The sequence below is a fragment of the Coregonus clupeaformis genome, unplaced genomic scaffold (assembly GCF_020615455.1).
Source record: "Coregonus clupeaformis isolate EN_2021a unplaced genomic scaffold, ASM2061545v1 scaf0273, whole genome shotgun sequence".
NCBI lineage: Eukaryota > Metazoa > Chordata > Actinopteri > Salmoniformes > Salmonidae > Coregonus > Coregonus clupeaformis.
The window spans coordinates 240,547-262,800 of NW_025533728.1; the positions used below are offsets into that span (position 1 = coordinate 240,547).

The 22,254-nt window shown below is 46.4% G+C and overlaps 2 protein-coding genes across 2 annotated transcripts; one reads left to right on the forward strand and one right to left on the reverse strand.

Annotated features, from left to right (window-relative positions):
- Positions 1 to 2,402: 2,402 nt before the first annotated feature.
- Positions 2,403 to 16,828, reverse strand: LOC121556788 (rhodopsin kinase GRK1). Its single transcript, XM_045214525.1, has 7 exons — positions 15,995 to 16,828; positions 7,953 to 8,080; positions 7,567 to 7,724; positions 7,277 to 7,360; positions 5,358 to 5,482; positions 4,513 to 4,714; positions 2,403 to 3,728 (listed from the first exon to the last, which is right to left on the reverse strand). Exons 1-7 carry the CDS (start codon positions 16,694 to 16,696, stop codon positions 3,436 to 3,438), a joined length of 1,692 nt encoding a protein of 563 aa, XP_045070460.1. The 5' UTR covers positions 16,697 to 16,828; the 3' UTR covers positions 2,403 to 3,435.
- A 1,723-nt stretch (positions 16,829 to 18,551) lies between these two features.
- On the forward strand, positions 18,552 to 22,057 carry LOC121556764 (potassium-transporting ATPase subunit beta-like). Its single transcript, XM_041870664.2, has 7 exons — positions 18,552 to 18,663; positions 19,367 to 19,495; positions 19,817 to 19,930; positions 20,732 to 20,931; positions 21,108 to 21,170; positions 21,332 to 21,424; positions 21,899 to 22,057. The coding sequence occupies exons 1-7, from the start codon at positions 18,552 to 18,554 to the stop codon at positions 22,055 to 22,057; spliced, it is 870 nt and encodes a 289-aa protein (XP_041726598.2).
- Positions 22,058 to 22,254: the final 197 nt, after the last annotated feature.

Consider the following 22,254-nt stretch of genomic DNA (forward strand, 5'->3'; position numbering starts at 1 on the left):
CCCCATTCACCACCAATAGATCCCCATCCACCACCCATAGAGCCCCAACCACCACCCATAAACCCATCCATCCATTTCACATAGAGAGAATATCCCAGTATACTGTAGGTAATCAGACATCAACTCGTTGCAGTAACACAATAGGCCTACATTACATATTTTTTCTTCTTCTGGCTAAATATTTATTTGAATTAATAAACATGATGATCTCTATGACATAATTACATAGTCATTTCCAGTTTTTCAATTTCTATACAGACATTCGATAACTTTTTATTTAAACGAATGCACAGGAATTTAGATCATAAAACCCTGCTCAACAAGAGGTTCCTATGTAGAAGTCAGAGCGCTAGCTCTCGGCAAAGCAACCTAAAAAAAGATAGTATATTATACAATAAAGATAATAATAAATAATACATCAAATATATTGTACAATATAGAAAAAGCAAGAAAACATCGCCCCCTGCAGACCCCACCTAACCATACCACTCTAACCCATTCCCCATGGTGCAACAATAAAAATTTTAAAATATGTCATACTCATAGTTTTCGTCACAGATGTCTATACTGATATGACACACATATCTATACTGATGTCACACAGATCTATACTGATATGTCACACATATCTATACTGATATGAAAAGTGACACATACAACTTAGAGTTTGTATTGAGTGATTCCTTACAGGGTTTATAATGTAATATCAGTATTTATTATCAAGAAACCAACATTACTGTAACTCCATATTGGATTATGCGTCCCAAATGGCACCCTATTCCCTATATACAGTGGGGGAAAAAAGTATTTAGTCAGCCACCAATTGTGCAAGTTCTCCCACTTAAAAAGATGAGAGAGGCCTGTAATTTTCATCATAGGTACACGTCAACTATGACAGACAAATTGAGAATTTTTTTTCTCCAGAAAATCACATTGTAGGATTTTTAATGAATTTATTTGCAAATTATGGTGGAAAATAAGTATTTGGTCACCTACAAACAAGCAAGATTTCTGGCTCTCACAGACCTGTAACTTCTTCTTTAAGAGGCTCCTCTGTCCTCCACTCGTTACCTGTATTAATGGCACCTGTTTGAACTTGTTATCAGTATAAAAGACACCTGTCCACAACCTCAAACAGTCACACTCCAAACTCCACTATGGCCAAGACCAAAGAGCTGTCAAAGGACACCAGAAACAAAATTGTAGACCTGCACCAGGCTGGGAAGACTGAATCTGCAATAGGTAAGCAGCCTGGTTTGAAGAAATCAACTGTGGGAGCAATTATTAGGAAATGGAAGACATACAAGACCACTGATAATCTCCCTCGATCTGGGGCTCCACGCAAGATCTCACCCCGTGGGGTCAAAATGATCACAAGAACGGTGAGCAAAAATCCCAGAACCACACGGGGGGACCTAGTGAATGACCTGCAGAGAGCTGGGACCAAAGTAACAAAGCCTACCATCAGTAACACACTACGCCGCCAGGGACTCAAATCCTGCAGTGCCAGACGTGTCCCCCTGCTTAAGCCAGTACATGTCCAGGCCCATCTGAAGTTTGCTAGAGTGCATTTGGATGATCCAGAAGAGGATTGGGAGAATGTCATATGGTCAGATGAAACCAAAATATAACTTTTTGGTAAAAACTCAACTCGTCGTGTTTGGAGGACAAAGAATGCTGAGTTGCATCCAAAGAACACCATACCTACTGTGAAGCATGGGGGTGGAAACATCATGCTTTGGGGCTGTTTTTCTGCAAAGGGACCAGGACGACTGATCCGTGTAAAGGAAATAATGAATGGGGCCATGTATCGTGAGATTTTGAGTGAAAACCTCCTTCCATCAGCAAGGGCATTGAAGATGAAACGTGTCTGGGTCTTTCAGCATGACAATGATCCCAAACACACCGCCCGGGCAACGAAGGAGTGGCTTCGTAAGAAGCATTTCAAGGTCCTGGAGTGGCCTAGCCAGTCTCCAGATCTCAAACCCATAGAAAATCTTTGGAGGGAGTTGAAAGTCTGTGTTGCCCAGCGACAGCCCCAAAACATCACTGCTCTAGAGGAGATCTGCATGGAGGAATGGGCCAAAATACCAGCAACAGTGTGTGAAAACCTTGTGAAGACTTACAGAAAACGTTTGACCTGTGTCATTGCCAACAAAGGGTATATAACAAAGTATTGAGAAACTTTTGTTATTGACCAAATACTTATTTTCCACCATAATTTGCAAATAAATTCATAAAAAATCCTACAATGTGATTTTCGGAGAAAAAAAATCTCATTTTGTCTGTCATAGTTGACGTGTACCTATGATGAAAATTACAGGCCTCTCTCATCTTTTTAAGTGGGAGAACTTGCACAATTGGTGGCTGACTAAATACTTTTTTTGCCCCACTGTAGTACACTACTTTTGACCAGGGCACATAGAGCTCTGACCATAATTTGAACAGACCTTGTGGAGCATAAGAATATACAGTAGAACAGAGACATAAAAGAAGTCATGCTAGTAATTTCTATCTGCCATAAAACTGATCTATATCTGAGAGACTTGTGATGGAGTGTGACGAGAGGGTACAGCGAGAGCTACTGTCACTGCACATGACAACCAGATAAAACCAGTTGATGAGTTCTCCCCTATCTATCTAAATAAATATTGTAAATGGGAGAGACTCCATTTACACATGCCTAAAGACAGCTAGACACACACACACACACGACACACACACACACACACACACACTGCATTGATGACATCACATTCCTAAAACTCAGAAGATTCCACAGCAAAAGACAAACAAGTAAACAGAAACAGAGCAATTACAGTTCCATTATAGTTCCATTATGGTTCCATTATAGTTCCATTATAGTTCCATTATAGCAAATAAAATATTATAGTGACTGTATTTTGTTTTCTCAGCGTAGTGGCTGACTGTTAAAGCACTATTCAGTCTCTTTGGTGAATTACAATACATGGAGCATTTCACCATGTGCCATATTAGCAGTAGCAAAAAAAGAATGATTCTTCACTGAGAAGAAACAGGTGCAGATATCTAAAACATCTATTAGCATGTTCATTTTGATAAACATAATAATATATCATAAATAATAAACTAAATAAACATTCCATAATTTACAACCCATTCCATTCAATCCAATGGCCAAGACTACTTCCTCCTCTCGGCCGGCCAATGATATCCTTCCTAGTCATGATATTCATAAAGGGCGCGTTCCTCTGCCCAGGTGTTGCTGACGCCTGCCAGATCTTACAACGCCTGGATAGGCATTTTAATTATCAGCTAATCACATCATGTTATAGCAATCTGTCAGTCGATGACACAGTCAATGATGTGGCACACAACCATTGGTTGATGCATGCAACGTCTTTGCAGGGGAACGCGACCAAAGAGTTCCATATTCCCTACCCTTTGACCTCTGATCTATGACAGGCAGCAGGTGGAGGACTTGGGGGGCTGTTCCAGGATGCTCTCCCTGCGCAGGTCGTTGGGCAGCGCCCCCCCGACCCCCCAGAGGTTCAGCTCCCCGTAGATCCCCGTCTCGATCATCTCCTCCTGCCAGGGAATGGGGATGTTTCCCGAGGCGAACTCGTCAAAGAACTCCTTGTCGGGGTCGTCCAGGGTGACGCCCTTCACTGTTGAGAAAGCTCCGACGTCGTCCAGATCCTTGGCGTAGACTGTCTTGGAGTCGGGAACAAACGGAGGCACCAGGATCCCTATATGAGGAACACAACACGACTTAGAGAGAGTCATGTGACTGATCATGTGAAACTGGGCACATGTCAGTTATGTTGATTTCCAGTTTGACATGAAGTTTTGCTGCTTTGTTTATTATGGGTTTCAATCAGATTTAATCAAAGGACGACAAATGTGTGTATATTGGGTAATGTGTGTATATCGGGTAATGTGTGTATATCGGGTAATGTGTGTATATCGGGTAATGTGTGTATATATTGGGTAATGTGTGTATATTGGGTAATGTGTGTATATATCGGGTAATGTGTGTATATATCGGGTAATGTGTATATATCGGGTAATGTGTGTATATCGGGTAATGTGGGTATATTGGGTAATGTGTGTATATTGGGTAATGTGGGTATATTGGGTAATGTGTGGGTATATTGGGTAATGTGGGTATATTGGGTAATGTGTGTGTATATTGGGTAATGTGTGTATATCGGGTAATGTGTGTATATCGGGTAATGTGTGTATATATTGGGTAATGTGTGTATATTGGGTAATGTGTGTGTATATTGGGTAATGTGTGTGTATATTGGGTAATGTGGGTATATTGGGTAATGTGGGTATATTGGGTAATGTGGGTATATTGGGTAATGTGTGTATATTGGGTAATGTGTGTATATTGGGTAATGTGTGTATAGATGCAGCGGCGTCCGTTCCAAATGGCACCCTGTTCCCTATATAGTGCACTACTTTTGACCAGGGCGAACGGATAATAGGGTGGCATTTTGGACGCAGCCCCAGTGATGCAGGCCGTACCTTCGTTCAGTTTCATCCAGTTGAGTTCGCTGAAGAAGGGGTGCATTCGGAGCTCGTCGCAGGACCCGTTCTTGAAGCCCAGCCTCTGGTCCACCGTCTTGCACAGCAGCGCCTCGCAGATGGACTTGGCGTTCTCGCTGAACTTCTCCGGGTAGGTCACGGGGTCGTTCAGAATCCGCTTCTTCACTACCTTGTTCTCCACCTGAATGGATGACAGCCCATAGAGTTGGACAGAAGGCACATCTATCCAACCCTCTACGTGCCTCAATGTACCTCTTTGTGCCCTCTATCCAACTCTATGTGATATCCCTAGGTTAGGTTACACCTGACCAGCCCAACCCAGTACATCATTCATTAGCGTTGCCTCTGTCAAGCCTCTGGTTGCCTCCCAAATGGCACCCTATTCCCAAAAGTAACACACTCCATATGAAATAGGGTGCCATTTGGAACAGAGTTAGGCAGAGGTGAGCTGTGACTGAAGAAAGCAAGAGAAAGACAGAGAAAGAGAGAATGAGAGAGAGAGGGACAGAGAAGGAGAGAGAGAGGGACAGAGAAGGAGAGAGAGAGAAGGATAGAGAGAGAGAGAGAGAGAGAGGAGAGAGAGACACAGAGAAGGAGGCACAGAGAAGGAGAGAGACACACACATAGAAGGAGCGAGAGAGAGAGAGAGAGAGAGAGAGAAGGAGAGAGACAGAAGGAGGGCGAGAGGGACAGAGAAGGAGAGCGAGAGAAAAGGAGAGAGAGAGAAGGAGAGAGAGAGAAAGGAGAGAGAGAGAAGGAGCGAGACAGAACGAGAGAGAAAAGGAGGGAGAAGAAGAGGTGGAAGAGAGGAAGGAAGAGGTCACCTTCTCTCCTCGGGTTCTGAAAGGTCCCTTGGCAGCGATGAACTCATACAGCGTGACCCCAAGGGTAAAGTAGTCCACTGACCAGTCATACTCCTCCCCTTTCAGCAGCTCTGGGGCCATGAACCCTGACAGGAAGAGGTCAAAGGGTACAGTAGTGTCCTCTGTCTGCATCTCAAATGGCACCCTATTCCCCATATACAGTATATAGTAATCTACTTTTGACCCCTACTTTAATGTACAGTGCAGGGAAGTAAGGGAAGGTGTGATAGAGAGGGGAGGGGACAGGTAAGGACAGGTGTGATAGAGAGGGGAGGGGACAGGTAAGGACAGGTGTGATAGAGAGGGGAGGGGACAGGTAAGGACAGTGAGTTGTCAGGGACACTACATTGAGTTGTCAGGGACAGTACAGTGAGTTGTCAGGGACAGTACAGTGAGTTGTCAGGGACACTACAGTGAGTTGTCAGGGACACTGCAGTGAGTTGTCAGGGACACTGCAGTGAGTTGTCAGGGACACTGCAGTGAGTTGTCAGGGACAGTACAGTGAGTTGTCAGGGACAGTACAGTGAGTTGTCAGGGACGGTACAGTGAGTTGTCAGGGACGGTACAGTGAGTTGTCAGGGACAGTACAGTGAGTTGTCAGGGACAGTGAGTTGTCAGGTACAGTACAGTGAGTTGTCAGGGACACTACAGTGAGTTGTCAGGGACACTACAGTGAGTTGTCAGGGACAGTACAGTGAGTTGTCAGGGACAGTACATTGAGTTGTACTGTACAGGTGAGTTGTCAGGGACACTACAGTGAGTTGTCAGGGACAGTACAGTGAGTTGTCAGGGACAGTACAGTGAGTTGTCAGGGACACTACAGTGAGTTGTCAGGGACAGTACAGTGAGTTGTCAGGGACACTACAGTGAGTTGTCAGGGACAGTACAGTGAGTTGTCAGGGACAGTACAGTGAGTTGTCAGGGACAGTACATTGAGTTGTACTGTACAGGTGAGTTGTCAGGGACAGTACAGTGAGTTGTCAGGGACAGTACAGTGAGTTGTCAGGGACACTACAGTGAGTTGTCAAGGACAGTACAGTGAGTTGTCAGGGACAGTACAGTGAGTTGTCAGGGACACTACAGTGAGTTGTCAGGGACAGTACAGTGAGTTGTCAGGGACACTACAGTGAGTTGTCAGGGACAGTACAGTGAGTTGTCAGGGACACTACAGTGAGTTGTCAGGGACAGTACAGTGAGTTGTCAGGGACAGTACATTGAGTTGTACTGTACAGGTGAGTTGTCAGGGACAGTACAGTGAGTTGTCAGGGACAGTACAGTGAGTTGTCAGGGACAGTACAGTGAGTTGTCAGGGACAGTACAGTGAGTTTTCAGGGACAGTACAGTGAGTTGTCAGGGACAGTACAGTGAGTTGTCAGGGACAGTACAGTGAGTTGTCAGGGACAGTACAGTGAGTTGTCAGGGACACTACAGTGAGTTGTCAGGGACAGTACAGTGAGTTTTCAGGGACACTACAGTGAGTTGTCAGGGACAGTACAGTGAGTTTTCAGGGACAGTACAGTGAGTTGTCAGGGACAGTACAGGTGAGTTGTCAGGGACAGTACAGTGAGTTGTCAGGGACAGTACAGTGAGTTGTCAGGGACAGTACAGTGAGTTGTCAGGGACAGTACAGTGAGTTGTCAGGGACAGTACAGTGAGTTTTCAGGGACAGTACAGTGAGTTGTCAGGGACAGTACAGGTGAGTTTTCAGGGACAGTACAGTGAGTTGTCAGGGACAGTACAGTGAGTTGTCAGGGACAGTACAGTGAGTTGTCAGGGACAGTACAGTGAGTTGTCAGGGACAGTACAGTGAGTTGTACTGTACAGGTGAGGCAAGGTAAGGTAAGGTGAGGTAAGGTAAGGTAAGGTAAGTGGTAGTGTACCTGGAGTCCCAGCGTAGCCTTTGATATTGTTCTGGTGGTCTGCCAGCTCCACGGCCAGACCAAGGTCAGAGATACGCACGTTACCTGAGACAGAGAGAGTAAACATCAGGGTCACAATGTCAAACACAACTCGAACAAACGTCAGAGACATTGTTAGCAGCCCAGAGTACGTCAGTGTCGACGCATGTCCTGTGTTAGTGTTAAGAGTAAATGGATTTAAGTTGTGAAAGTGTATTGTAGGAAACGATGTACTGTGTTAGCCCGCTGTGTGTGTGTGTATGTGTGTTCACCTTCATTATCCAACAACACATTCTCAGGTTTGAGGTCTCTGTAGATGATTCTCTTCTGGTGGAGGTGCTCCATGCCCTGGATGATCTGAGCTGTGTAAAAACAGGCCCTCTGCTCATCAAACCCTGGGTTGTTCTCGTCCACATTGTAGATGTGATACCTGACCACAGATCAGATTGATGTTTACAAGAGGACATTCTTACCTCAGATCACACATTACATACACAAACCACATAGAAACACAACAAGAAACACAGCAGGAAACAAACAGTAGATAGTCAGACATAAATAGAACCCTCCCTCCCCACACCCACCCAATAGGAGCAAGCTATCTTACCTCAGGTCTCCTCCCTCCCCACACCCACCCAATAGGAGCAAGCTATCTTACCTCAGGTCTCCTCCATTCATGATGGTCATGACCAGACAGAGCTCAGTCTTGGTCTGGAAGGCGTAGGCCAGCGACACGATGAACCTGCTGTGGACACGTGCCAGAATTCTCTTCTCCACCATCGCCCCCTAGTGGACCGGAGGGGAAACACTTTGTTTGCGTCCCAAATGGCACCCTTTTCCTTTCATAGAGCACTACTTTTGACCAGGGCTCATAGGGCTCTGGTCAAATGTATTGCACTATATAGAGAACCAGGTGCCATTTGCGCCAAAGCCTGTGTCTCTAAGGTCAGCACAGGACAGGCTGCAAGGTCCATCAGTTCATTCACATTCCACAAGACAACCAGACACTTATACGTAAGCATATGTGATAAACACGTACATACAAACACACAGGCCCAATACCCTTAGCAGGGAGGGATCTGCTCCATTTATAAACATGGCGGAGTTGGCACCTATTGAATAAGGAGCTCAATAATCACTCTAATGCTGCAGGAGGCTTATCACTTATATCATGGAAGCCAGACACACTACACAGCTCCTCTGGTTCCTGCGTTGGCACTTCATTGAGCGATTAATGTCACTTCATATATCAGCGAGTGGTTTGACAGTCCAATGTCAGTCCAGAGTCCACACTTTGTTTCCCAGGTAGACATCAGTCTGTAAACCAGCTGCCACTGTGGCCTAGAGGACTAGTTGCACCCCTGGGGTATTTTAATGAAATACCACTTGTATTTTATGTCAACTCTGCCCTGCCCAATATATCTCAATGTCCCCTGTTCGTTCAGTTCCACTCCAGACAGACCCTTACACCTCACTGCCCAGAACGGACTACAGTCCAACACTTCCATTCATTTTACTGGAGACCACTGCACTACACTACACTACACACACAGACACACACACACAGACACACACACACACAGACAGTTTCACCACCACCACTGCCCAGACCACTCCTCTGTCTAGTCTATTTGGGCATAGAACATTGTTGTAAAACATCTACAGGAATGATCACGATCCTGCATGGCTGCTTTCTACATGGCACCCTATTCCCTATGAAGTGCACTACTTTTGACCAGGGCCCATAGGGATTTATAGGGGAGGGGGTGCTATTTGGGATACTGAGAGGAAGACATTTGGAAGGTGTGTTGTTGGGTAATAGTCCTGAATGAGGGTCTTATGTTGTGTAAAATCCCTGTGATAATCTGAAGAGCTGTGACATTCTGATGAAGGTCAAGGCTGAAGGCTACGTACTAACGCCTGTGTGTGTGTGCTCTCCTATGTACTAGCATAAGTCTGTTCTGTAATCGGCCCTCCTCCACTAAGCATCGCTTATCCTGAACAGATGCTTTGGATAGGTTGTGTTACGAGTGGTGTTCATCATCCAAACACAAACTTGATTCATTAAACTGTGAACTCTCTTTTGCCAGTCACACACTTCTCTCTCTCTCTCTCTCTCTCTCTCTCTCTCTCTCTCTCTCTCTCTCTCTCTCTCTCTCTCTCTCTCTCTCTCTCTCTCTCTCTCTCTCTCTCTCTCTCTCTCTCTCTCTCTCTCTCTCTCTCTCTCTCTCTCTCTCTCTCTCTCTCTCTCTCTCTCTCTCTCTCTCTCTCTCTCTCTCTCTCTCTCTCTCTCTCTCTCTCTCTCTCTCTCTCTCTCTCTCTCTCTCTCTCTCTCTCTCTCTCTCTCTCTCTCTCTCTCTCTCTCTCTCTCTCTCTCTCTCTCTCTCTCTCTCTCTCTCTCTCTCTCTCTCTCTCTCTCTCTCTCTCTCTCTCTCTCTCTCTCTCTCTCTCTCTCTCTCTCTCTCCTCTTCAAAATGACTTCCTCACAGCTCTCACACGGAACTCACATGTACTAAAACCAACACCTAACAACACACGTCTCACAACAACCCATCAACTGACCCGTAGTCATTTCCCTCCATGAACTACACTACCCATCAGGCACTCCTTCCTCTATTCCAATGGCAACCAATTTTCCCTCCATTGTTTTTATTTATTTTATTTTATTTAAACAATTTAATTAATTTTTGGGGGGTAGATCAGCTCTAATATTGCAGATTGGTTGTAACTTCCATCAATGTAATTGTCTGCATCACTTCCAATCCCCCATATGTTTTTTTCTCTCGTAAATATATATATATATATATACACATATACATACATACACATACATAAAGACATACATACATATAAATACATATACATACACATCCTTTTTTAAAATATATTTCCCTTTATTACTTTACAACCCCACCACCCCTTCCCTAATTGGAGTAAACTAGTGAACAACAACGCTTAGGCCTCTACTTCCAGCTTATACATACTATATACATTTTATGGACACAGTCAATTTTACAATAATTCTATTTAGTTTGTTTTTACTCCTGAACTTCCTCTACCCTCAACCTCTCTGATCATTTTCATGATGTCCATCCGGTTTGATTCTATATGCCATATCTTTCTAACTGTGCTCTTTCACAAAAGCTCTCAACCTATAACCTATATACTTATTATGGACACAGTATGCTTTACATTAGTTATCGTGTTGTTATTAGTTGTTGTTAGTTGTTATTAGTCCCATCCTTCAACTCCATTCAATACCTCCCATCTATCTCTTTACACCATCCATATTGGATTTCAACTTGCCATATATTTTTCAACTGTACTGTTTCACAAAAGTTCTGAACCTTTCTATTCTCATTGTTTCTACAGATTGTAAATTGAAAATAAACATTTTTGCTAAAAGTATTATTTTATTATTGATCGATTGACTATGACTTTTCAGATCACCCAGTAGTGCTATCTGCAGGGTTAGCTCCAGGTAAATATTGCAATCCTTCAGCCATTCCTGGACCTGTGACCAAAAACAAGCTACAAATGGACAGTACCAAAACAAATTATCTAATGATTCTGTCTCTTCACAGCAAAATCTGCAGAGCTGGGAAGATTGTATCCCCCATATAAATAACATTCTATTGGTATCAAGAATTTTGTATAATAATTTAAAGTTTTGAATCCGGCGTCGTTTTGCGTATCAATTCATAAACACAATCCTTTGGTCCTTAAATGAAACTGGTATATTTTTTTAATATCACAATTTTCTTTAACCAATTATGTTCTTTAATGCAGGGCCGACAGACAAGTTCCTTACTTTTTCCCCCTTCCACTTTCCACTTCCATTTATGCGGTAATGCTGCAATTATTTGGTTGTAATTTTGGGTAGAGCAGACATTTCCATATGTTTTTGTTAGCTGCATGTGCGACATAACTCCACCAGTCCTACCTATGATTGTTACGTTCGTCGTGTAAAGGATTGAACCAAGGTGCAGCGTGGTATGCGTACATGTTTAATGAAGAAGTAAACACACGACAAAACAACAAAAGCGACGTAACGTGAAGTTCTAATGGGCCTACACATAAACAAGCCAAACCAGAAACAAGATCCCACAACATAGGTAGGCAAAAATGGCTACCTAAGTATGATTCCCAATCAGAGACAACGATCGACAGCTGCCTCTGATTGGGAACCACACCTGGCCAACATAGAAATACACATTCTAGATAATCACATAGAAAATTACACCCTGACCAAACCAACTAGAGATCTCTATGTCAGGGCGTGACAGTACCCCCAAAAGGTGCGGACTCCGGCCGCAAAACCTGACTCATTAGGGGAGGGTCCGGGTGGGCATTTAACCTCGGTGGCGGCTCCGGCTCCGGGCGCAACGTCAACCTTACTGTCCTCTCCTTTTCTGGCTCCCCGTTGCACACCTGGTCCGGACATCGAGCGGGCGTTACGTACGGAGCCCACTCCCCCCCAGTGTCCAGAGGGTCGTATGTTCCGTTAGATGTCCGCGATCGATTGATCGATTGGGCTCACACGTCACCCTCCTCTGGTCATCCTGGCATCGGTCGGACAGTACATTGTCTTAGTGGGAAGTACTGGTGGCCCACTTTAGCTAAGGACGTGAGAGTTTGTTTCCTCCTGCTCGGTGTGCTCCCAGTGTAAGGCACCTAGACACCTGCCCAGGGGGAAGTTACAACCCCTCCCTGTTTCACAACGGCCGTGGTCCCACCTATCGGTGGATTTTGTTACGGACCTTCCCCCATCACAAGGGAACACCACGATCCTGGTTGTTGTGGATTGGTTTTCTAAGTCCTGCCGTCTCATTCCTCTGCCCGGTCTCCCTACAGCCCTACAGACTGCTGAGGCCCTATTTACACACGTCTTCCGGCACTACGGGGTACCTGAGGATATAGTGTCTGATCGGGGTTCCTGAGGGCGTAGTGTCTGAGGGCGTTCATGGAACGTCTGGGGATCTCGGTCAGCCTGACCTCAGGGTTTCACCCCGAGAGTAATGGGCAGGTGGAAAGAGTAAACCAGGAGGTGGGTAGGTTTCTGCGGTCCTATTGCCAGGACCGGCCGGGGGAGTGGTCGGGTTTTCATCCCCTGGGTAGAGATGGCCCAAAACTCCCTCCGCCACTCCTCCACTAACCTTTCTCCATTTCAGTGTGTATTAGGTTATCAGCCGGTTCTGGCACCATGGCATCAGAGCCAGATTGAGGCACCTGTGGTGGATGAATGGTTTCGGCGCTCGCAGGAGACCTGGAACGCTGCCCATGTACGCCTGCAACAGGCTATCAGGCGACAGAAGGCGAGCGCCGACCGCCACCACAGTGAGGCCCCGGTGTATGCACCGGGGGACCGGGTCTGGCTCTCGACCCGAAACCTGTCCCTTCGCCTGCCCTGCCGGAAGCTGGGTCGGCGGATTGTGGGGCCATTTAAAGTCCTGAGGAGATTGAACGAGGTTTGTTATAGGTTATAGCTTTCTCCTGATTACTGTATTAACCCCTCGTTCCATGTGTCTCTCCTCAGGCCGGTGGTAGCTGGTCCACTCCAGGAGTCTGAGGTACGGGAGGTTCCTCCTGGATTCCTACTCGGTCCGTTCCATCCTGGATTCGAGGCGTCGGGTGGGGGGCCTGCAGTATCTCGTGGAGTGGGAGGGGTATGGTCCGGAGGAACAGTGCTGGGTCCCTAGGAGGGACATTCTCGATCCCTCCATGTTGAGGGATTTCCACCGTCGTCATATAATATAATAATATAATATGCCATTTAGCAGACGCTTTTATCCAAAGCGACTTACAGTCATGCGTGCATAAAACATTTTTTTGTGTGTGTATGGGTGGTCCCGGGGATCGAACCCACTACCTTGGCGTTACAAGCGCCATGCTCTACCAGCTGAGCTACGAGTCATCCGACTCGCCCTGCTCCGCGTCCTCCTGGCCGTCCCCGAGGCTGGTTTCGGCGCACGGCTGGAGCCGCGCGTCAAGGGGGGTACTGTCACGAATTCAGCCGAGGCTGCTCCTCCTTGCTCGGGCAGGCTTCGGCGTTCGTCGTCACCGGAGTACTAGCTGCCACCGATCTATGTTTCTGTGTTCTACTTGTTTTGTCTTTATTGTACATACCTGGTTCCCATTATGTCTATGATTTGTTCCCTATTTAACCCTCTGGCTCCCACTGTGTTGTGTGCGTGTTTGTTCTATGTTTGGTGTTATCGACTGGTGAGCAGGTTTTGTCCTCCCTGCGTGGAGATTTTGTTCATTTATTTTCACGAGTAAAGTACGTTGTCTACTAGCTCTGTGTCCTGCGCCTGACTCTGTCCTACCGCTACACACTGACACATAAGAAAGAAGTCAAGACAACTAGCTTGATTGAGTCTCCGCCATGTAATTATATCTCACTAGGTCAGGATATTTAAGCCTCCATATATCTACTAGTTCTAATGTATCCATGACATTCATGATTTCCTTAAGAGCATGAGGGTGATAGTTTGTAGTGTGATTTCCTTTATGGTCCATTGAGCTATTTAAAACAGTATTATAATCTTCTACCATAATAATAGAGTCTTGTATTGCTTGCAGGGTTGATCATTTATTATATATGTTGTCAAAGAAGTGTGGATCATCATTATTTGGTCCGTAAAGGTTAATGAGCCATATCTGTTTATGGTCCAATAACATATTTAAAATCATCCATCTACCTTGCGGATCTGTTTGGACAATTTGTACATTCGGATCGAAATTACTGTTAATTAATATCATCACCCCTTTTGAGTTTCTTTGCCCATGGGAGAAGTATATTTCACCCCCAACCGCCAAAAGCATTTCCAATGCTATCACCTCAATATACATTTATATATAGCTATTGAAAATATATATCTATTCAAATATCTTGCATATCTTAATTTCAATCATTATCAATTAATATGCGTAATAATGTTGGCAGTTCATGCGAAGGATTGTTACCTATAACCCGGATTGCCATTGTATTACATTACATTTTTGTCAAGCAATTATTATTTTAGCAAACAATTACTGTGGTTCATCCTATATTCTCCCTAACATCCTTACCCCCTTGCAACAGATGTGGGATAAACACACACGCACATACTCTAACACACTCAACCCCTTTCCTCCACAATCAACCATAAGCTCAGATTCTCAACGGTTGTTACATCCCAGAGCCCAACTCAAGAAAGGACCTGATTTACGAATGCATATACAGTTACAGCTGTTTGAGAAAGCATGCAAGATTGAACAAACATTTTAGATTTGATTAACCTATGTCAAGTCCTAGGTGATGGAGATCAGATCCACCCTCTTCCCCTGAGACACAAACACTCTGGTCCCTCGTTGTAACCATTTTTCCCAAGCATCTCCATGCGGTCAGACCTTTGATTAATTTGTGCCACTAGGGCCACAATAATATGCCCCATCTCTGATTGTCCAAGTGTGACCCCCTCCCCATGGGTTACTGCAGCCAGTGTTGCCAGCACTGCCACTACCTGGGTGGGGGTACCCCACCGGAATCCCCACCGGCTAGGTACAAGGTCGTCAAGGTTCTCATTAGCAGCTTTGAGAATTTCCTTGTATATTATGCTCTCCCATCAGGGGGCTCTGGCTTTGTAGGACCAACCCTGCCAGGCAGGCTCAGAATCTTGAGGGGGCGGTGCTGCTCTAGTAGGTCTCTGACCGCATTTATCTTTCTGTTTTGGCTGCATATAGGCAACTCACAGCAGGGCCATAAAACAGATGGGGACTTCCCTTTGGTGTATGGGTCGCTCAGGTGGGTGTCTAGGATATAGGGTTGGGGACCGTTCCATCATGATAGGACAATAAAAAAATAGATTAGATGTATACTATAGTTTTAAATGTATATCCCTCATCTGCACAAAATTGAAAGCTCTCTCTCACAACCCCTGCTCACAGACACACGTTGGTTCTGGGATATGCAACCATTTCCTTTCTCACTCACTTAACGCCACACTTTTCCAAACACAAAAACGCACACCACACCTTCCATCACAATACATCCACACATACTCACATACTGTGCCTTCTATGTCTTCTGTTTGCTATGTTTTTATCTCCACTATGTTGATTGAGTACTTATGTTCTAATTAGTTATATATGAACATGTATTATTTCACTTGTTATCCTTTCTTGTAATACCGTCTTATCCCTTTATAAAATACTATAAATGTGTTTTATTATTACAATCTCTACCATGGCTAGTATTGGGTGTTCCATTATTCGACTCCTCTATTAGAACTGTCAGAATAGCCATGGAGTAGTCTTTGTGTCGCGGAACATTTGGTTGTCAATATACAGTTTATCGACAACGAGAGCAACACGCTTCCCTTTTAATCTATTTTCCTTGAAGATTGGGTACAGAACTTTGCGCCGTTCTGCAATCTCCCTCGGAAACTGATCATTCATGCCTATTTTCGTGCCTTAAAGAAAGAACATTTGGCAACGATTGGACGCTCATATCTCTGTCCTCTTTGTCCGAAACGGTGTACACGTTCGAGTTGGATTTTATCGACAGCATCGAGTGGGATTTGAAGCACTGTAAGAAAGAAGTCCCTCACAATTTTATCGGTAACATCTCCTTCTTTTTCTTGGATACCCGTAAATACATTTTAGGAGTGAACTACAAACTACACTACATAGTAGTAATACAGGTCTTCTGCCTCTCACCTCATATCCTTTCCTCTTCTTCAGCCTCTTCTTGTTGAGCTTCTTGCAGGCGTACAGTTTCCCCGTGGCCTTCATCGAGGTGGCGTGTACCTCCCCGAAGCCCCCCTTCCCCAGGACACGGAAGTCCATGAACCAGTCCTCTCCTGTGGGCTGCATCTCCAGCCACTTCCACTGGAGGAACCTCTTCAGGTGCATGCTGTCCAGGTAGAACGTGTAGGGGACCTCCTTGAGGAAGTCCAGTACGCTGGCCAGAGTCTCGTTGAACAGATCGTCTCCGGCCTCCGCGTGCTTCTCCTTCACCTTGGTGATGCCGTTCTCCGGCAGGAAGGGGCAGAAGTGTTTGGCACTGGGCTCCATGTAGCGTGAGAGCATCTTGGAAGCCTTCTTGATGCGGTCCTGGTCCTCGGCCTGGTTGTACTCCTCCACGTCCTTCCACAGGCGGCAGGGGCCTTTGTAGTCGTTGTTGGCCTCCAGGAACTCCTGGAACAGACGCTTGCCGATGGGCTGCTCCACGCAGGCGGTCTGGAAGCCCAGGTCTAGAGTCTCCCTGAGGCCCTCACACACCGTGATGTGGGGTAGCTTCAGGCGGGCGTGGTACTTCTTGTCCCGGTTGGCGGCCGGGTTGGCCGTGCCGTCGAAGCTCCCGCGCGCCGAGATGTAGGCCGAGTTGGCCACCACCGTTGTCAGGCTGCCCATATCCATGGCGATGAAGGATGAAGGCAGAAACAAAGAGAGAAAAATTTAAAAGAGAGAGGAAGAGAAGAGAAGCACCGGGCTCCGCTGGGAAACAGATCAGAAGAGGGAGTGACAATGAGAAAGCCCCAGACAGCTCCTCTCGTCGTGGACACAGAGAGAAGAAGATGGGGAGAGGAAAGGAGGAGGAGAACAGAAGGACAGGAGTAAACAGAAGGACAGACGGCCGGATGACCAAAAATGTTAACAGGAAATTAAAGGATTAGAGTTTCCCCCAGACTGTAGTGATTCAGTAGAGAGCAGAGGGGTGATCTGTCTGTCTGTCTGAACCCCTGGAGCGCAGGATGCAGAGAGAGAGAGAGAGAGAGAGAAAGAGAAAGAGACACACAGGGAGCATTGATTCCCCTTACTGGGGCCGGAGCAGACCTGAGACAGAGGTTTAGCCCCCTGCCACACACGCTCTCACATAACAGAGATCCGTCTGACTCGACACCTTTGTGTTCAGAGTTTATCCACTAACTCTATAATACCTTCCTTCCCCTGTGACTATGTTAACCCGTGAGGAGGACAAGAGGATGGGAAGGGAGAGAGAGAGAGGAAGGGAGAGAGAGCAAGAGAGGGAGGGAGAGAGAACGAGAGAGAGGAAGAGAGAGCGAGAGAGAGAGAGAGAGAGACAGACAGACAGGGAGAGAGACAGACAGGGAGAGAGCGAGAGAAAGAGAGAGAGAGAGAGAGCGAGAGAGACACAGACAGACAGACAGACAGACAGACAGACAGACAGACAGACAGACAGACAGACAGACAGACAGACAGACAGAGAGAGAGAGAGAGAGAGAGAAAGACAGGGAGAGAGAGAAAGAGAGAAAGAGAGAGGGAGACAGAAAGGGAGAGAGAGAGAGAGAGACAGAAGAAAAGAGAGACAGTGGTAGCATTGATAAAAGTGCTAGGTGATCCAGGTCTATGGAATGTAGAGAATGAATGTAGAGCTAGTCCCATTCATACACAGAACGTCATCACAGCTGAAATGTTCCCACCGGTTTCTGACAATGTGTTCATGTCACCATTTCACAAGCAGTTCTCATGGAGAACCATTGACTAAAGTGTGGCCATTGTGGTTTCAATAAAAAAGCAGCATAATCATGATTTTAGAAGACATCCCATAATTCCATGGCAGCTCCCTGGACATATCATGCAGTTACAGAGTGGTAGAGTCTCACACGAAGGTCACACAGCCTACTTGGGTTCTGTTTGAGCAGCGGACCCAGGGGAAGTTGGGTGAGGTCTAGCTCACACCATGTTTGGCCCTGCCCCGTCCCCATCTGTCCCTATATCTGGACTGTTCTCTTATCACCACATATAAAAGTCTACTCCAAGGGTACACGGTCACATAGTGTATGTCACACCACAGAGAGAGGGGTGCTTGGAGACCAACTGTACAGTAGTACAACGAGAGAGAGAGAGAGAGAGAGAGAGAGAGAGAGAGAGAGAGAGAGAGAGAGAGAGAGAGAGAGAGAGAGAGAGAGAGAGAGAGAGAGAGAGAGAGAGAGAGAGAGAGAGGCGCTTGGAAACCAACTGTACAGTAATACGACTAGAAAGACAACAGTAGTACAGTATTAGAATACAGTCTGAGAGAAACAGGCCCTCAGGCACAGAAACATCCCAAAAAGCGAAGGAACCAAGGAGAGAGAGAGAAGGACCGAGGAAATTAAAACAAGAGAAGTCCTACAGTTGGTTCCTCTCAGACACCAGGTGAGGAGTGAAGCCAGGTTGCCAGATTGTGGAGAGGTATCCTTCCTCCCTGTACAGCATCTCTCCAAATCTCCCACTGGTCTCTCTTGGTGAAGCTGGATCCTAGCCCACCAACATGGCAACCCTGAAGGAGAAGAGGACGTGTGGCCAGCGGTGTGAGGACTTCGGTCGCTTCGTGTGGAACTCAGACACTGGGACCATGTTCGGAAGAACACCTGAGAAATGGGGTATGTACTGCAGAGCGGGAAAGGTGTGTATCATGTGATTGTGTGGTGTGTGGTTGTGTGGTTGTGTGTGTGTGTCTGTGTTGGGAAATAAGGTGTTGTTGGTTTGTTGGAGTACATGCAATATTCACACTTTGTTGAAACACTCATCTAGACTGGCTACATGAGCTTAATGCACAAGAGACCCAAGTGTACAGAACTCCCACCTGACTTTGCTGTGTCCTTTGGATATCAGTGTGTGTAGTGTTATTTCAGTGTGTGTAGTGTTATTTCAGTGTGTGGACATTAGATTGAAGAGATAGCAGTTTGACTGGTAAGCTTGTTGGTTTGTGAGGGGAGACTTCTGCCTCTGACCTCTGGACGATCTCACATTGAGATAATCCACAGCTCTCCCCCATAGAGGGCACCTTGACCAACAGGCCACAGCAGTCATACAGACACATTGGACATTCAATTGGAAATACAGGTTTAAGTTACCAACTGCAACCGGACCACAGACAACCCAAGAGATGGCAGACTCCTTACCAACCCCTATAACCATCGTTGTTGAATGCAGCCAGGCAAGAGAAGTTGGCTAAAGCAGGAACAGACTGGTACAAACTGACTCTCTCTCCCTCTGTCCCCCTCTCTCTCTCCCTCTGTCCCCCTCTCTCTCTCTCTTTCTCTCTTTCTCTCTCCCTATCTCTGTCTCTCCTCTCTTCTGTAGTGTACATCAGTTTGTACTATGTAGCATTCTATGTGATAATGACTGGCCTGTTCTCTCTGGCCATCTGGACTCTGATGTACACCCTGGACCCCTACACTCCAGACTACCAGGACCGCTTAACATCACCAGGTAACAGATGAAAAATAATGGAAAAAAATGTCCCTTCACTGTTTACTGCTCCCTGAAAAAGTCCATATTGTCCCTTGCATCCTTCACCCCCCCCCCACTCTCTCCCTCCCCCCCCCACCTCTCTCCCCTCCCACTCTCTCCCCCCTCCCTCTCTCCCCTCCCACTCTCCCCCTCTCTCTCTCCCCCCCACTCTCCCTCTCCCTCTCTCTCCACCTCCCCCTCCCTCCTCTCTCTCTTTCTCTGTAGTGTATGCAGTATGTGACCATATCTGGGATGGTGTTGGCTAACCTCTGCGTTGTGTGTGTGTGTGTGTGTGTGTAGGGGTGATGGTCTGGCCGCCTACATACATTGAGGAGGATGTAGTACTCAGCTACAACATGTCTGATAAAGCCAGCCAGAGGAAGATGTCCAACTGCCTCAGCAACTTCCTCAAACGTCAGTGTCCAAGATGAGACCCTATGTAGTGGACTACTTTTGGCCAGAGCTGAGGGTGCCATCACATTTCAGACTTTATCAGTCAATTACCTCAAACCAACCAACTACATGTGCTAGTCAATGCTTTGACTTCCCTGCATCACAAATAATGTAATCCCTCCTTTTTCCCTCTCACCTTCTCCTCACTCTCCCCATCTATCACCCTCTCTCCTTCCCTCACTCTCCCTCTCCCCATCTATCACCCCCTCTCCTTCCCTCCCTCTCCCCATCTATCACCCTCTCTCCTTCCCTCCCTCTCCCCATCTATCACCCTCTCTCCTTCCCTCCCTCTCCCCATCTATCACCCTCTCTCCTTCCCTCACTCTCCCTCTCCCCATCTATCACCCTCTCTCCTTCCCTCACTCTCCCCATCTATCACCCTCTCTCCTTCCCTCACTCTCCCCATCTATCACCCTCTCTCCTTCCCTCCCTCTCCCCATCTATCACCCTCTCTCCTTCCCTCCCTCTCCCCATCTATCACCCTCTCTCCTTCCCTCCCTCTCCCCATCTATCACCCTCTCTCCTTCCCTCCCTCTCCCCATCTATCACCCTCTCTCCTTCCCTCACTCTCCCTCTCCCCATCCATCACCCTCTCTCCTTCCCTCACTCTCCCTCACCCCATCCATCACCCTCTCTCCTTCCCTCCCTCTCCCCATCTATCACCCTCTCTCCTTCCCTCCCTCTCCCCATCGATCACCCTCTCTCCTTCCCTCCCTCTCCCCCTCTCCTTCCCTCCCTCTCGGTCTGACTCCTCTCTCTCAGCCTACAATGACACGTCTCAACAGTCTAACTGTAACTGCACCCAGGGAGAGTACTTCAAACAGGAGAAGTTTGAGGCGCCACACCACACCAAGTACTCCTGCCGCTTCACCCAGAGCATGCTGGGACGCTGCTCCGGCCTGGACGACCCCATGTTCGGCTACAACGGCACCATGCCCTGCGTCATCATTAAGATGAACAGGGTGCGTTCACAATCACAAACCAGCTGGAAATATAACATGATCTTATGTTATGCACATGACATTTACAACACGTGGGGATGTTATAACACGTGTTACTTAGTTATAACACATATTATAATACATTTATAACACGTTAGGAAATTGCGCTGATATACATTATGTTGTTTCTAACCCAGATCATCAACTTCCTGCCCAACAACGGGACTGGTATGGCTCCTCATCTGAACTGCACTATACTGGTGAGTATAAACCAAGATGGCTACTCAACACCAAAGCCATATATTTATATATAAATACATATGTGGCTCTGGTCAACATGGCTGCCCAGGAAGACAGTTTCTCAGAACGTTCAATCTAGTCTGCCAACAGTATTTGATGGATGGTTGGTGTGTGTGCGCAGAGTGGCCATGCTAACATAGACATGATCGAGTACTTCCCCCCCAACGGAACCTTCGACCTATCCTACTTCCCATACTACGGCAAGCTGGCTCAGGTAACCACGACAACACTGTTTTCTTATATCTATGGAACTAATATCATTTTTTGGGAAACTCCAATGAATAGTGTATTCATTAGTCGAAATCTGTTGCAAAACGTTTTGCGATGTAATCCATTTATCGTTTACTAATGAATCTAACGGAAGCAAAAAGAGCCACACAGAACAAAACCCGGAAGGATCTACCTGCATTTGTCCAATACAAACTCTCATTTTCGTAGCGAAACATTTTCAGTTTGGAGTAAATTATTTCCGTTCCCAACAAAAATCAGACTAATGGATACACATCTTTGCCATGATTGTTAAAAACAGGCTTTGTAGCAGGTGGTCCCTATATCCAACTCTATGTATAAACATAATTGGTATGAACCATGAACCCCTCTGGGTCTCCCTCCACAGCCCACCTACGTTAACCCTCTCGGTCTCCCTCCACAGCCCACCTACGTTAACCCTCTCCGTCTCCCTCCACAGCCCACCTACGTTAACCCACTAGTGGCTGTGAAGTTCCATCTGGTCAAAGAGAGAGAGGCTAAGATCCAGTGTCGTGTGGTGGCCCACAACATCGCCTATCAAGACTCCTACGAACCATACCAGGGGAAGGTGGTCTTCCTGCTGAAGGCTCTGAAATAATGTTACTAGCCAAGCCAATCTGGCAACCCAACCATCTAGGTCCTAACCATGGTTAGAGCCATAGAGTTGGATAGTGTTCCTCATCTTTGCTTTTGTGACAGCATGGGCAGTGCAGTTGAGGGCTTCCTCCTTTTTTAAGTAGTCTGCGGGAAGAGCGCAATTAATATCTTCCCAATTTCTTCTTCCTCAACAAGTAC